The sequence below is a fragment of the Bos indicus genome, chromosome 27 (assembly GCF_029378745.1).
Source record: "Bos indicus isolate NIAB-ARS_2022 breed Sahiwal x Tharparkar chromosome 27, NIAB-ARS_B.indTharparkar_mat_pri_1.0, whole genome shotgun sequence".
NCBI classification, from domain to species: domain Eukaryota; kingdom Metazoa; phylum Chordata; class Mammalia; order Artiodactyla; family Bovidae; genus Bos; species Bos indicus.
The window spans coordinates 1,233,212-1,248,100 of NC_091786.1; the positions used below are offsets into that span (position 1 = coordinate 1,233,212).

Consider the following 14,889-nt stretch of genomic DNA (forward strand, 5'->3'; position numbering starts at 1 on the left):
TGTCCCCACTGGTCCAAAATAACACGATTTCTGAGTGAAAAATGATGACAGTGGCAGCCTCTTGAACTTAAGTTTTTAAAAATGAACTTGTGAGCCATCTATTAGAAACACTGGTTCAATGTGTTTTCCTGTTCCTGAAAATTATGATTTAGGGAGCATCTACTCTTCCCGGACATCACAGTGTTCTCTGTGTCGTTCTCCCTTTCAAGTTTCTTATCTATGATGTAGACACTATTAATCACATTTTCTAGAGGATGAGATGGAAGTTCAGAGACTTGTGTAATTCATACAGGATTTTATTAGTGTTACAGACCGAAATAGGATCCCACATCCCTTGTTTCATCCATGCACAGTATGATTTCCTTCTTATTTCTGCTCCACTAGATCAGAAAACATGTATCAGGATCTTCTTGTTCGGTGGTGAACTAGAGCTAATTCACTTGGGCTTTCTATCTCTGTCTACCATGGTTACTATGAAAATTGGGTAAGAGGTCTTTGAATAAGCTATTCAAAGAGTCCTAGGAAAAGAGACCCAAAATAATTTTTCCAGCATTAAAGTCACTGAGAGGAAGTATATTTTTCAATTGACTCAGGCTCTAGTATCTTTCCAGGGTTCTCTAAAACAGCTCAATCTTTTCCCATAAAATTAGCAATCTCTAATAACACAGATTGCTAAAATATTACCTTGTGTGTGTGTGTGTGTGTGTGTCTGTGCTAAGTTGTTTCAGTCATGTCCGACTCTTTGAGACGCTGTGGATGAACCCCACCAGGCTCCTCTGTCCATAGGATTCTCCAGGCAAGAATACTGAAGTGGGTGGCCATGCCTTCCTCTAGGGATCTTTGAGACCCAGGGATTGAAACCACATCTCTTATATCTCCTGCTTTGGCAGGTGGATTCTTTACCACTAGTGCCACCTGGGAGACCCCAAAATAATATCTTATCTACTATTATTTTCCCCCAGTCATTGTATTCTTTATATGGTAGCTGTGAGTTACATGAGCTACAATTTGCAGGGAAAGAACTTTTACAGAGCAGGGTGGCTTTAGAGTCATTTGATGTTTAAATTAGCTTTGTGACATTTAACTATATTATCGTCTCCCTTCTACAAACCTTAGTGGATGGCACCCTAGATCTTTATGATGCCTGGAAGTTCTAAAATTCTGAATTAAATTACTTCTATGATTGAGAGATTTGGACAGGAGCCTAGGGTGTGACTCACTATTTACCGTGTTGACCAGGTAACAGGCAACATTCTAAAGCTGTCATTTTGGTTTGTATTCTTCTCTGGCATTTTGTCCTATAGCAGAAATTACAGCATATGCTATAATAATATGCTTCCTTTTTAAAATTATAAAACGAAGAAATGCTCCTTGCAAATAATTTCAACAACACATTAGGGAATTCTTCTTCATCTCAAGGTGCTTTTGTGAGGAACCAAGCATATATGCGGATTTTCACCTCAAATGAGATCATAGTAGAAGGATGCTTTTTAGGCTCAGACCCCGAAGATTCTGCCTGCAAAGCAAGAGACGGGGGTTCGGTCCATGGGTCGGGAAGATCCCCCTGGAGAAGGGAATGGCTATCCACTCCAGTATTGTTGCTTGGGAAATCCCACGGACAGTGGAACCTGGGGGGCTACAGCCCACGGGGTCGCAAAGAGTTTGACACTACTGAGTGGCTAACAGTTTCCCTTAGTCCCGGTTAGCATTGTCCATTCAAAGGGTGACACCGCAGGGTTAACCTCTGCCTTTTAAGTCATTACTTTTTGGCTCTTACAGGATAGTGAATTCTAACCCATGTTCACTGGCAAAGTGAAGGTGAATATGAGAACTTTTCAGTAAAAGGCAAGCTTTAAAAACTGCCTCGGAAATGTGAGAAATCTTTGCTTTTCCAAACCCCCAAGGCTTGGCGGGTCTGAGGCAGCTGACCTCTAGAGGAGCCAGGAACGCCCCTGCAGGCAGGGCCAGCCAGCAAAGGGAAGGGGTGGACGCTTTGGGGACGGGGAGGGGGTTGGGGAGCTGGGGGAGAGATAGGCCGGGGACCCTCCCAACGTGTGCCCAGCCCGAGGGCTCTGCGGGGAGAGACGGGGGTTCGGGGGTTCCGGGGGGTCCGGGAAGCCTGCCCGCCCGGCGCCGCGATCCCACGCGTGCGCAGCCGAGCCGGGCGTTGGGCAGAAGGAGGGGGCGCGCGGCCACGTGGCTCCGCAGGAATGCGCGGGCGCGGGGGCGGGGCACGGCCGAGGAACGGGCAGGCGCGGCAGCCAATGGAGTCCCGGAGCTTCGAAATTAGGCCAATCACGGCGCGCGGGCGGGCCTACCTCCCTGTGGGCGGGGCCGGGGCGCATCCAGGGGCGGCTGACTCGGGGCTAGGAGAGGGGTCGGCGGAGGGACGGCGGGCGGGGGTCCCGTCCCGGCTGCAGGGTGAGTGCGGGTCAGGGAGGACGGGGTCCCGTGGCTTGAGTGCGGGCGGGGCGGGGGGCCGCTGGGGTCCTGCAGGATGAGAGCGGGCAGGGGTGTGGTTGGGGTCCTTGAAGGGCGCCGCCCGCGAGCCGACCTATCGCGGAGCTTCGGAGTTTCCTTTTTTCCTTGGGAAGCTTCCCTTCTGCCCAGGTCCGTCGAACTGGCCGATCCCACCGCACCTTGCAGTCCGGGCTGCCCGCCCACCCCAGATTTTGGGGGACGGTGCGAGGGCCGCTCGGGGCACACGCAGCCCCGGGCGTGGACAGTGCAGGTGGCGGAGCTGAGGCCCTGGAAGCGCCCCACTTATCGCGAGTCCTGGGATAACGGCAACGGATCGAGACACACCGGCCGTCAGGAGGTGCAGGAGGCATCCGGGCCCGGCCTGGGGTCTGGATGAACCAGGGCCCAGTGAAGTACCCTGAGGAGTGGCCAGTTGGGGTGTTTAGGTCGGAAATAGTCGTTTGTATTTTCCTATAAAGGCAAAAGCCCTTGGCCCACTTGGGTGCTGCTGCTGCTGAGTCGCTTCAGTCGTGTCTGACTCTGTGCGACCCTATAGACGGCAGCCCACCAGGCTCCTCTGTCCCAGGGATTCTCCAGGCAAGAATACTGGAATGGGTTGCCATTTCCTTCTCCAATGCATGCATGCATGCTAAGTTGCTTCAGTTGTGTCCGACTCTGTGCAACCCTATGGACAGCAGCCCACCAGGCTTCTCTGTCCCTGGGATTCTCCAGGCAAGAATACTGGAGTGGGTTGCCATTTCCTTCTCCTTGGCCCACTTTAGGGTGAAGGTAATTGCTACTTTAGAAACCCTCCCTCCCGTCTTCCATGGCTGGGAGATAAACAGGTGCGCTGCCAGCCGGGACAGGTGACTTCTTATCCCTACCTGGCAACACTTCCCCTCTGGAAGAGCCTCAGTTTGAAGGTAGAAATCTGAGTAAATGTTTCAGCCCTTAACAGGATGTGAACATTCTGAGAAAGCAGCAGACATACTTGGTGCAATGTAATATTTACATTTCAATTACTGGAGGTGAAAATTCTCATGAACTCAAAGTGCAGTGGATTTTTAGCTTTTCTTTGGTTGAGCCACAAAGTCAAAATAAAGTAGCTGCCAATGTCCTGGATCTTATGCAAGAGTTACTTAATATCCCTCCAGGTAGAACATTGCAAGGAATAACATTTTTACTGTTCATCGCTTAAAATATATATTTTGAACATGTTTTCAAGGAAATAACTTTTATAATAAAGGAAAGATGAGATATACTCTGTGTAATATTAATATATTGTTATAATGTATCCCATAAGCTCTCACCGTATTTACTTGACTGGCCCTGGGGTATGGTTTGGTTAAGTGACTCCATCTGCAGTCAATATTTCAGTTATTGAAATATCAATCTCAGATATGCAGATACCACCATCCTTATGGCAGAAAGCAAGAGGAACTAAAGAGCCTCTTGATGAGAGTTGAAAGAGGAGAGTGAAAAAGCTGACTTAAAACTCAGCAATCAGAAAAGTAAGATCATGGCATCTGGTCCCATCACTTCATGGCAAATAGATGGGGAAACAATGGAAACAGTGACAGACTTTATTTTTGGGGGGCTCCAAAATCACTGCAGATGGCAGCTGCAGCCATGAAATTAAGACACTTGCTCCTTGGTAGAAAAGCTATGACCAACCTAGACAGCATATTAAAAAGTAGAGACATTACTTTGCCGACAAAGCTCTGTATAGTCAAAACTGTAGTTTTCCAGCAGTTATGTATGGATGTAACAGTCAGACCATAAAGAAGGCTGAGCGTTGAAGAATTGATGCTTTTGAACTGTGGTATTGGAGAAGACTCTTGAGAGTCCCTTGGACAGCAAGGAGAACAAACCAGTCAATCTTAAAGGAAATCAGTCCTAAATATTCATTGGAAGGGCTGATGCTGAAGCTGAAGGTCCAATCCTTTGGCCACTTGATGTGAAGAACTGACTCATTGGAAAAGACCCTGATGCTGGGAAAGATTGAAGGCAGGAGGAGAAGGGGATGACAGAGGATGAGATGGTTGGATGGCATCACCAACTCAATGGACATGAATTTGAGCCAACTCCAGGAGATGGTGAAGGACAGGGAAGCCTGGCGTGCTACAATCCATGGAGTTGCAAAGAGTTGGGCATGACTTAGTGACTGTTGTTATTGTTACAACAACAACATCATCTGCAGTTAGGTGGCTGCATGACTGTTCATAGTCAGGTGTAGACTCCCATGGTTTCCTGAAATAATTAGTCTCTCTCTCTCTCTCAGGCCAGGTATTATCAAAGCAGCTATAGACAGGGATGAGGTAAAATCCAGAGTTATTAAAAATAGTTTTTTTTAATTTGTTACGTTCAAGCTTGACTTTGTTTTATTGAATTTGTTTTCTTGAAATTTTGATGTTCTCTGAAGTTTTTCTGGTGTGGTTAGAAGGTTAGAAACTTCTCTTTGGAGATTCTTGGAGATTGAGGTGTTCTGGTGGCATTCAGACCCTGGGCTGAGTTCTGGAACTGCTCACCCGACCCTGGAAGAGTCACGTCCCCTGTAGAACCTCAGTTTACTGACTTAGGAAATTGCTGGAAGGCAAGTTGTGAAAATGCATTTTAAACCAAGAATGTTCTGCATGAGAGCAAAATGAAAATGCCGTGAGTATGGCTGTGTCACTATAAATTAAAGACCCACATTGAATAATACGGTATTCTTATTGCACGAGGCGTGATAGAAAGGCTGCAATGAAAATCCAGATCTTGAGATACTCATAGCACGTTGGTGTTTATTTCACACATTACTCATAGTTTGCCCGGGTAGAAAGGGAGTGGAGTGAAACGAGACAGAAGCGGATCACAGGCATTAAACATTTATGGAGCAGGATTACTGCTCCCCAGTTAAGCCTTCTGGAAGTGTAGTTTGGGAAGTTCTGGGGCTTAGCAGTACAGAGGGGCACCGGGTCTGGGGGTGTGGGCTGGGGCCAGCAGTGGGGGCTCGGGCCCTCTCTGACCATGATGGCTGTGGGAGTGAGGCCCAGGGGAGCTGGCACGGGACCCCTGACCCACCACCAGCTCCACCCAGCACACACCCCTCACTGGGACTCCTTCCGAACTCAGACTTCAGAGAAGCAGGCCTTGAGGTCGGCTTTTGCTTCTTTACATCTTTGTTTCTGTGTGTGCGTTTTCAAAACTTTGATTATAAAAATGACCAGTCACGGGCACTGCTGTTGTTCTTTCATTTCCTGTTCTTCTTCATGTCGGGAAAGTAATGGGTACCTGCTAGTACAGAATGCTTTCTGTGGGTTGTTGATGTTTTATGGTTCCCTTAAGCAATGTTCAAAAGATTTTTAAAAAGATTTTTTGGAGTTTTTTGTTTTAGGTTTAAAGTGTTTCTCTTCCAGGAGCCACTTTCTGATACTAGAAATTGCTTTTTAAAGTAAATGTGACGTCAGAGGTTGCTGCAGCCTCCCTGTGCCCTTGTGAAAGGGAGCAGGGACAAGGCCCGTGGGGGCGGGGGGAGGTCTCAGTGCTCCCAGGAGGACGGCTGAGCCAGCCTTTCCCAGGGGGCCGCTGGCCTGGTGGCCCAAGTGAGGCTCCCAGACCTGACTCAGTAGTTGCCTGGGTTCCCGAACTGGGCATTTTATGAAGAAACGAAAGGAATAGGTAAGGGTGCCCAAACAGTCCACACAATGATAACTACGCGAAGACAAGGACTTCTCCATGCGCGAGGAGGTCCGGGTCCTGAGGGTGGGGGCTTTGCTTCCTGGACTGAGGCTTTGCTCTTAATTCTTGGCCTAGAAGCTGGCAGTTTGCGGGGAACCAGAGCCTGGCAAGTGGAGGTCATTTTTTTTTTTTTAAAAAGAAGGCACTGTGGACATTCAGCCTTCAAAGTCAAACAGATGTGAACTTTGAACTTGAGTCATTTCTCATCGGTGTGGAGAACAGGATCTGACCATACAGGATAAGCTGAAGAGTTTTAATAGAAGTGTGCCATGCACACTTGGAGAAGGCAATGGCATCCCACTCCAGGACTCTTGCCTGGAAAATCCCATGGACGGAGGAGCCTGGTAGGCTGCAGTCCGTGGGGTCGCTAAGAGTCGCACACGACCGGGACTTCACTTTGACTTTTCACTGTCATGCATCGGAGGAGGAAATGGCAACCCACTCCAATGTTCTTGCCTGGAGAATCCCATGGACAAAGGAGCCTGGTGGGCTGCCGTCTATGGGGTCGCACAGAGTCGGACACTACTGAAGCGACTTAGCAGCAGCAGCAGCAGCCATGCACACTCAATGTTTTATTCTGTTATTCATGTTCTTTCTCTGAAGAGAAGATGGAGTGGTGACTGACTTGAAGGAGCTTGAGACTGTTGAGCTGAAAGGGTCTCCGCAGAGGCCTGGAAGGCCTTGGTGGGTGTTATTGTTCAGTTGCAAGGTTGTGTCCAGCTGTTTGCGACCCCGTGGACTGTAGCCCACCAGGCTCCTCTGTCCATGGGATTCTTCAGGCAAGAATACTGGAGTGGTTGCCATGCTCTCCTCCGGAGGATCTTCCTGATCAAGAGATCGAACCTGTGTCTCCTGCATTGCAGGTGGGTTGTTCACCCACTGAGCCACCGGGGAAGCCCAAGAGGCCTTGGACCCAGGAGGATGTCGGGGTCTCTGGCGCAGGGAGTTGGGCGGGTGCTCTGCCTTGCTTCAGCAGTGGCATGCAAGGGCTTGGAAGTGCAGGGATTTGCCTAGCGGTGGGGATGGGACGCCTGTGTGGGCCAGTGTAGAAACAGCCCAGGATTTCCAGAGTTAGACGTGATTCCAAGTCAGGAGCCAGAGTCTGCTTCTGGGCAAGGAGCGCTGAGCTCTGATGGAAGGAATTCGGCGTGTCTTTTCACTCCCTGCATGTGCAGGTCTGAGCCTGGCTGGGAGATGCCGGGAGGCCAAGTGTGGGGCTGGAGCTTGGGCTGGTGCGACCGTCAGCTCCCCCTGGGGGACGTGGCCTTGGCCCCTGGCCCCGGCAGCCTGCTCGCTGTGAAACTGATAAGACATCAATGCACGCTTTGTTCTCAAGCCCTGGACTGGGCAGTGGCCAGTGGGCAGCCCTGATTCCGTCCGTCAGAGAAGCTGAGTCGGATGTTGCTTGCATGGCTGGGGACTCAGCCTGCGGGCCCTTCTGCCAGACAGTGCGGAGGCCAAGCCTGGTGTCAGAGTTCTTGTCCTGGGGGACATGGCCTTGGTCACTTTTCTGTTGGAACTAAAATCAGACCCAGGCCGATTTTAGACCTCCCAGGGGTCTGCGGAGGACAGAGTCCCGCTTCGGGTCCAGAACTGATTGGGGCCTGGAGGGAACCTGCTGGGCCTGCCGCTGGCCTCTGTTCTGGAAAAGCGTTTAGACACGCGCTGCTCGCAGTGACTTAATAGGAAGGAATGAAAGGTGCAGCGTTTGCCAGACGGCAGGAGTGTTTAGGACGTGAATCGCAGGTAGTCGAGGGGGAGAGATTGTTTCCAGGGTGTGCGTCCCTGTAGCCCGTCTGGGCCAACAGGAGGGCAGGGGACCCTGGCGCCCATCTCCCCCATGTGTGGGTTGGGGTGGGGACCCCGGGGAGGCCAGGCGGTCGAGGGCATCCTGGGCTTCACAGCAAGGTGCTTCCCCCGGTGCCCCCTCGGTCTGCAGGGTGGTCCGAGCCGTTGTCGGGTGGGTGGGCGTCCGTAGGGAGGGACCAGGTGGGGCCAGGCTGCCCTACACTGGGCGGGCCGCTGCGCCGACACGTGATGGAAGGCTCCAGTCTGGGGGGACAGCGGCTTCGCCTGCATCTGCCTGATGTAATCACACGTGCACGCGGCGCCCTTCCTGCTCTGCGGGAGGAGTTACTTGCATTTCCCGTAAACAAGGGGGCACTCCTGCTGCAGCGTGACCCCTCAGATGGGTCCCCCAGGCGGGCAGCAGGTGCCCGTGCAAAGAAGGCAGGGGCTTGGATGTCAGCCCAGGGTTTCCCCAAATTCCTTCCGTCCCAAGGCGGGATGCCGTGTCTGTCAGGGTGATTTTTGAGAGCTGGAATTTACTTTATGCAAGAAACTGCTGGGCGTGTGGGTCCCAGGAGGAGGGGCGGGTGGGGGTGCGTCTCTGGCCTCCTCCCCTCCTCCCTGCTCCCCTCCTCCCTGCTCCCCTCCTCCTGGTCCGCGGGGCTCTTGGTCCTTGCACAAGTGCTGAACTGCCCCTGGCAGGTGTGCTCGGGGCCTGTCCTCGGTTGGGCCGTGTGCCGGGGGAGGTGACAGGGAGGCCTGGACAGATGGACGGCCAGCTCCAGCCAGTGACAGGGCCCGGGGTGTCGCCCCCTGTCGGCGCTGCCCCCTTCGCAGGGGTGACTTTCTCCTGTTTGATGACTGTAACACTGGCTTTGTGAAAAGATTTCTCAGAGACGTGGCCAAGTAAAGGCAGAATTAACTTTGTCCTTGGTGAGTTCTGAAAGGAAGGGGTTGTGTGTCTAGATGGTTCTGAGAGGAGGCTCTCGGGCTGGATTGCGTGACCGTGGACACCCGTGTTTGTGTCTGGAGGCAGGAGGGCTTCAGGAGCCCATAGAGGGGGCATTTGGGCTGCAAGTCTGGGCCCCTGGCCCTCGGTGGGGGCGGCAGGGTGGCGGTCCTCCTGACTCTCGACTCTGGCTCGGCACCAGTGTGGGGCAGGGCCCGCTGGGTCTGGGGGGCACCCCGTGTCCAGTCTCGTGCAGGCCGCTGGTTTAGGGGTTTGAGGGGAGGAGAGCTGGACCAGGAGGGGCGAGGAGCATCGCCCAGGGCCGCCCCGCCCTCGGTGTGTCTGAAAGCAGCCCACGCGTCAGCTACGGCTCTGGGCTCCGATCCTTGTTCAGAGGCCCTGATGAGTAGTCAATGCGTTTCCACGCCTGTAAGCCTGCGGATGATGGTGTGGGCGGCAGCCAGAGCTCCACAGGTTGGTTCCTGTGGTCCCGCGTGTCACGGCCTGGGGCCTATAGGGACCGCGTCTGGGGAGGTCCAGGTGACTCCCCGGGGAGGGGGCACACCGTGGGTAGAGCTGTCACCGCCCCCCCTCCAGGTCAACAGGAGTGGCAGAGCTCTGTCCTGGAGCCTGCACCCTGAGGGGCTGGGCAGACATGGGGATGGGGTCAGCGCTGCTGTGGAGGCCGGGGCGGCAGTGGGGCTCTATTTCCTGACTTTTGGCCACACCTGTGTCCCCCCAGCCATCTGTCCCCTGCTCCTCCAGCTGTGTCCCCAGCCCCACAGTGTCCACCTCTCCTGTCCCTGCCTCCCCGTCTGGTTCCCTGGGATTGAATCCTGTCACCAGACCCGCCCAGGATGGGCTTCCCAAGGAAGGGGTGTGTCCCTTCCTGCTGGCAGATCAGAGAGCAGGCAGGAAGGGGGAGGGGAAGACACAGAGACATAGAGATGGGGCCAAAGACCGAGAGGTACAAGACAGACACAGAGAGGGAGAGATATGGAGAGATACAGAGACACAGGGAGACACAGAGACATAGGGAGATACAGAGACACAGGGAGATGCAGAGACACAGGGAGACACAGAGATGGGGCCAGAGACACCGAGATACAAGGACAGAGAGGGAGAGACATGGAGAGACACAGGGAGACACAGAGACGTAGAGACAGGGCCAGAGACACAGAGACAGGGCCAGAGATACCGAGATACAGGACAGACACAGAGAGGGAGAGACATGGAGGGACACAGAGACACCACAGCAGGGAGGGAGGATGGGAGCTCAGTCTGCAAGGTGAGGGGATTCGCACCTGGAAGTGTGCACGAGGAAGTTGGTTTGTAAGGATTTGAGGCCAAGGCAGCAGAGCCAGGAGGCTCGGGTGTGGCCAGCAGGGTGTGGGCTATGGTTCCCCGTGAGCGCTCCTCCCAGGAGTTCTCAGGGGTTGATCCCCAGGGCGAAGCACCATTTGGAAAAGACAGTGAACATTTGCCGATTAGCTGCTGTCTCACAGTCTCTGCTGCATGGAATAAATTGCTTCTATTCACTCTTTTTTCTTTTTTTTGGTGGGGAGCGGACTCAGGCCTCATGGAAGTGGCCTCAGTCTGATGTGAGCAGAGAAACAGGCGACCCAAGACACACCACAGCGGGGCCCTGAGGGTGCTCGGCACCCCGTGCCCTCTGTGGTCAGGTTCAATGGTCACCAAGTAGACATCCCCCGGCAGCTGCGTTCCTGGCCTGGCTTATTGGGAGAGCTGCTTTTTCTTCTTTCCCCTTCCTCTCTCCACTCTCCTTCCTTCCTTCATTCTTGTTTCTGTGAGCATCACATTTACTTAAAAATCTATGAAAACATTCAGTGAAAAGGCTTGTTGTGTTTTTGACTTAACTTAGAGTTAAGTTCATGGAGCCTTCCCAACAAGATATGTGAGCTTTTCACTCCCCTCCTGGATCTCCGTGTGGAGGTAGATAGAGCCTTTCTCCCGTGAGCTCGCTCGGAAGTTTGTGGTTTTAGACAGAGACGGGCCTGGCGGCAGTGAGCCCATCAGGATTCCGCATCCAAGCATCCCCAGGCCCTGTCCCCGGGTTTGAGGTGTGTTGGCTCCAACTCATGGCATATGTCCAGTCCTTGTGGGGCACCCTGGGTCCCCCGACAGTCTTCAGCACAGTCTGTGGTGGCTGGACTCTGGGAGCCCGAGCTGGGTGGGTTGGGCACAGGCTCGGCCTATAATCTGTGCCCCACCTCGTGTGACTGGGCGGCACCAACAACCAGGGGGTGAGTGCCGTCGGCCCCCAGCCCCGCAGCCGCTGATGGGCGTCCCTTTATCTTGGTTCACAGTGACGATGCCGGGGCCCTGGGCCAGAGGGGAGCCCTGAACAGGGTCTCCCCAGATATGCTCCCGCATCCCAGGTACTCATGCTGTTTCTCCGCAGGGATGACGTTGGTGGCGACTGCACCCCCTTCCTCACCCTCTGGACCCCGAGCCCCCGGGGGAAATACCCGCTGGAAAGGCAGCAGGTCCCAGACCCTTGGGGCATCCATGGCGCTCTCCCTGCAGATCTGCAGAGATGGCTCAGCTGCTGGAAACCTCGCCGGAGCAAAGACTCAGGCTATTTCCATGAAACTCTGACAAAAAAAAAGCTAGTGACGGTGGCACTTCTGTAGCTGCCCAGGCTCTGAGGCGGAGTCCTGGCCGCACTGTGGGCCCACCCCGTGCCCTGCCTGGCTTTCCAGGCGGCCGCTTCCATCACACGTGCTGGCTTTTGTTGGAAACCACAGCCCTAAACTGGAGAAGGACAGTGATAATTCCCAGGGCCCGGCAGCCCAGACCGGTGTTACCTCCTGCTGCTCGTCCGCCGGGGGTGGGGGGGCTTGTGAGAAGGCCAGGCTTGTCCGCTGTCCCTGGGTCAGTCGTGGGCCAAGCGGGCTCCACGCTGTCCCCGAAAGCACTGTCTGCAAACCCAGTGGGCAGCCAGGAGGCAGCAGGCGCCGGCCCGAGGCTGCGGGGAGGCCAGAGAAGGTGGGAGGAGACCCGGCTCTCGTCCGCCCAGCGTCGGGGAGTGAGCTTCCCAGGGTGATGCCTGCACGGAGCAGAGCATGGACACGGGCACCCAGGCCCCCAAACCCAGAGGCAGGTCCTGTGTGCGTGAGCTTCCTGTACAGTCTCCTTCTCAGGAAGGTGGTTTCCCGCCAATGCTGGTTTTGGAGTGTCGTGATCTTCTGAATTCCATACACGTCACACACACAGACCAGGGTGCCGGGGCTGGTCCCAGTGCCAGCTGTGCCCCGGGGACAAGCCCCGGGCGTCCTCTCGTCCACAGTTGGAAGACTAGGATGGCTGCGTGGTGCATCTCAGTGTCCTGGGAGCTCAGCAGGTGAACGGTGGTTGTTCTGTAGGATCAGGCTCCAGAGCAAGACAGACACTGGTGTGTTCTTTTGTCTTGTCCCGTGTTAGCAGTGGAAAAGGGGAAATCACTTAGACTATGTATTATGCATTTTAAGTAGGACAAATAGCATTAATGAGATTTGTACAGTGTGGTTTAAGATGAGTAAACGACGCAATAGAGAAACCCAAGGAATCTGTAACACTCGGAAAACCCTGAGATCTGGTGCGCCTGTGCGTCTGGCTTCTCTGAATTAGCCCGGCCGTGGGCCAGTGGTGTCTGCTCGATGGAAGACGGGGCTAGGGTCCCACAGAGTGGTGCGCGGGCGCTGCTCTGCCCTGATGCCAGCCCCAGGGCCTGCGCGGGTCCTCAGATTGCTCTGGACTCAGCTGCTTTGCACTGGGAGAGGGAGGCAGTGTCTCCACCCCTGACTGTGGTGAGGGTGTGAAGACAGCAGCGCCTATCGCCCCAGGAGCCCTGAGAACATCAGGTTCTTCTTTCCTCGATTCCTCCCAGGCATTTTTGAATTTCCTCTTGGGAAATGATATATCAGCTGATGTCACCCCCTTCTGTGTTCTCCTGACTGCAAGTCCTCCTGGCCTTCCTCCTGTTTCCTCCTTGTAGCTTCCTGGGCCTCCATGTGCATGTGTGTGTGTATGCACACACCTCTGTGTGCACACGTGCGAGCACACGTGTATGTGATGTGTGCACACACCTCTGTGTGTATGCATGTAAACACAAGTATATGTATGTGTGTACATCTGTGTGTGCCCATGTGCGAGCACACATGTATGTAATGCTTCCACACACCTCTGCGCACGTGTGTGAGCACACATATATGTATGTGCACACACCTCTGTGCCCGTATGTGAGCACGTCTATGTACGTAGGCACACATCTGTGTGTGCGTGCATGCAAACACTCCTGTATGTATGTTTGCACATACCTCTGCGTACGTGTGCGATCACACGAATATGTATGTGCACACCTTTGCATGTGTGAGCACATGTGTATGTATGTGTGCACACACCTCTGTGATGTGTGCTTCCCTGCTGTGACCTTGCAGAGCAGGACATGGCAGGTGTGGGCTGAGGGTCTGCTGACTTTATATGGAAGCAGTGGTGTTGCATTCACTGTCGGAAGCCGGTGTCTGCTGGTGAGGGTGAAAGGCTCAGGTTGTCCGCTACTGTCCCAGCTCCCCCAGGCCTCGAGCCCCCTGACCCTTGTGGTCTGCGCATGTTGTCATGATGGTTTGGAGACCGTACTCGGTCCCTCTTCCAGAGGGTGTCTCTAAGTGTTGTGTGGCGTCTGTGGGGGCCTTCCCTGGCACTCATCTGGGACCCCGAGAACCAGGAAGTCACGTCTGTTAAGTTTATCTTCCCATAATGGTTCTGGTGGAGCCCAGGCAGGTGTCTGGGGGTATCAACGCCGTAAACAGTGTCCTTGGTTCACAGGATGCCTCCTTGGGAGCGTGGGACCAGACCTCCCGTGGCCTGCCTGGTGTGGCACGCATCTCAGACCACTTGTGAGGAAATAGGAAGGCAGGAAATAGAAAGGATGAAGCAGGACCTGGGATCCAGCCCAGGCCTGCGGGTTCACCGACGCGCTCGCTCCAAAGGACTTGAGAAAACAGCTAGCCTCCTCCTCAGTCCTCAGAAACTAACTCTTCACCCCAAACTGGTAAAGATTTAGTTGAAGGAAGAAGAAAAATGCTTGGGCTTTCGTGTCCATTTCCCCCTCAGCACACGTGTGAGGTTCAGCAGGGACTTGGCATCCCGAGCAGGGAGGGGTCCAGCCAGTGCCTCCTGCGTGCGGTTCCAGGTGCCGTCAAGACACCAGGAATCTCTTCTCCGCCTCGCTTTGCCCTGAGTGTTACTCCCGGGAGGTTACGGTCCTCACTGCAGCCACCAATGAACACCCACTTTTTCCTCCCCTCAGGCTGTCCGTGGGCACCCAGTGGCACCAGGGCCACCACCGCCCGGCCCTGACAGCCGAGCCTCCTCCTGCGGCCCTGCACGCCCCAAAGCCCAGAGCACGGTGGCCGTGGCAGCATGGATCAGCCGGGCCCGCCAGCTCCCGCCCGAGAAGGTAACGGGCTGCGCGTGGGCGGCGGGCAGGTGGGTGGGCACGTGTGGGCTCTGTTCCAGGCATGGTCCACCTGGGGGGGTTCCCTGGGGAGCCTGGAAGGTCGTGCAGACATAGGGCGCCAGGTGTGCAGGCTGCTAACCCACACCATCTCCCGTGGCTGGTGGCTGTTTCCTGGCTGGACACTAGGGCTAAGACCAGGGTTGAAGCATGTTGGTGCCACATTTAACATGATAGTACTCTAATCCTTACATGACTTTCTGGGTAATTAACATCTGTAACAGTTAGCAATGGGGCTAATAGACTGGCTGTGCCGCATGGCATGCAGGGTCTAGTTCCCTGACCAGGGATCAGACCTCCACCTCCTGCATGGGCAGCGTGGAGTCTGAGCCACTGGGCCACCAGGGAAGTCCCCTTCTTAATGATTCAGCGATACTTTAGGTATGATTTGCCCCATTATAAAAGTGAAATTGTCCTCCTAAAAATTCCCTTGAATGTGAAGAGGGAGCTAAAA

General features: G+C 54.2%; 1 protein-coding gene across 3 annotated transcripts in view; it reads left to right on the forward strand.

The window, feature by feature from the left end:
• Positions 1-2,334: 2,334 nt before the first annotated feature.
• ARHGEF10 (Rho guanine nucleotide exchange factor 10) overlaps positions 2,335-14,889 on the forward strand; it is a 61,733-nt gene continuing 49,178 nt past the window's right edge. For all 3 annotated transcript variants that reach the window (XM_019953372.2, XM_019953374.2, XM_019953375.2), the window contains exons 1-2: positions 2,335-2,421; positions 14,229-14,378. In XM_019953372.2, coding sequence (XP_019808931.2) covers positions 14,342-14,378 — 37 coding nt within the window. In that variant the 5' untranslated portion in view covers positions 2,335-2,421; positions 14,229-14,341. The remainder of the gene's footprint in view (positions 2,422-14,228; positions 14,379-14,889) is intronic.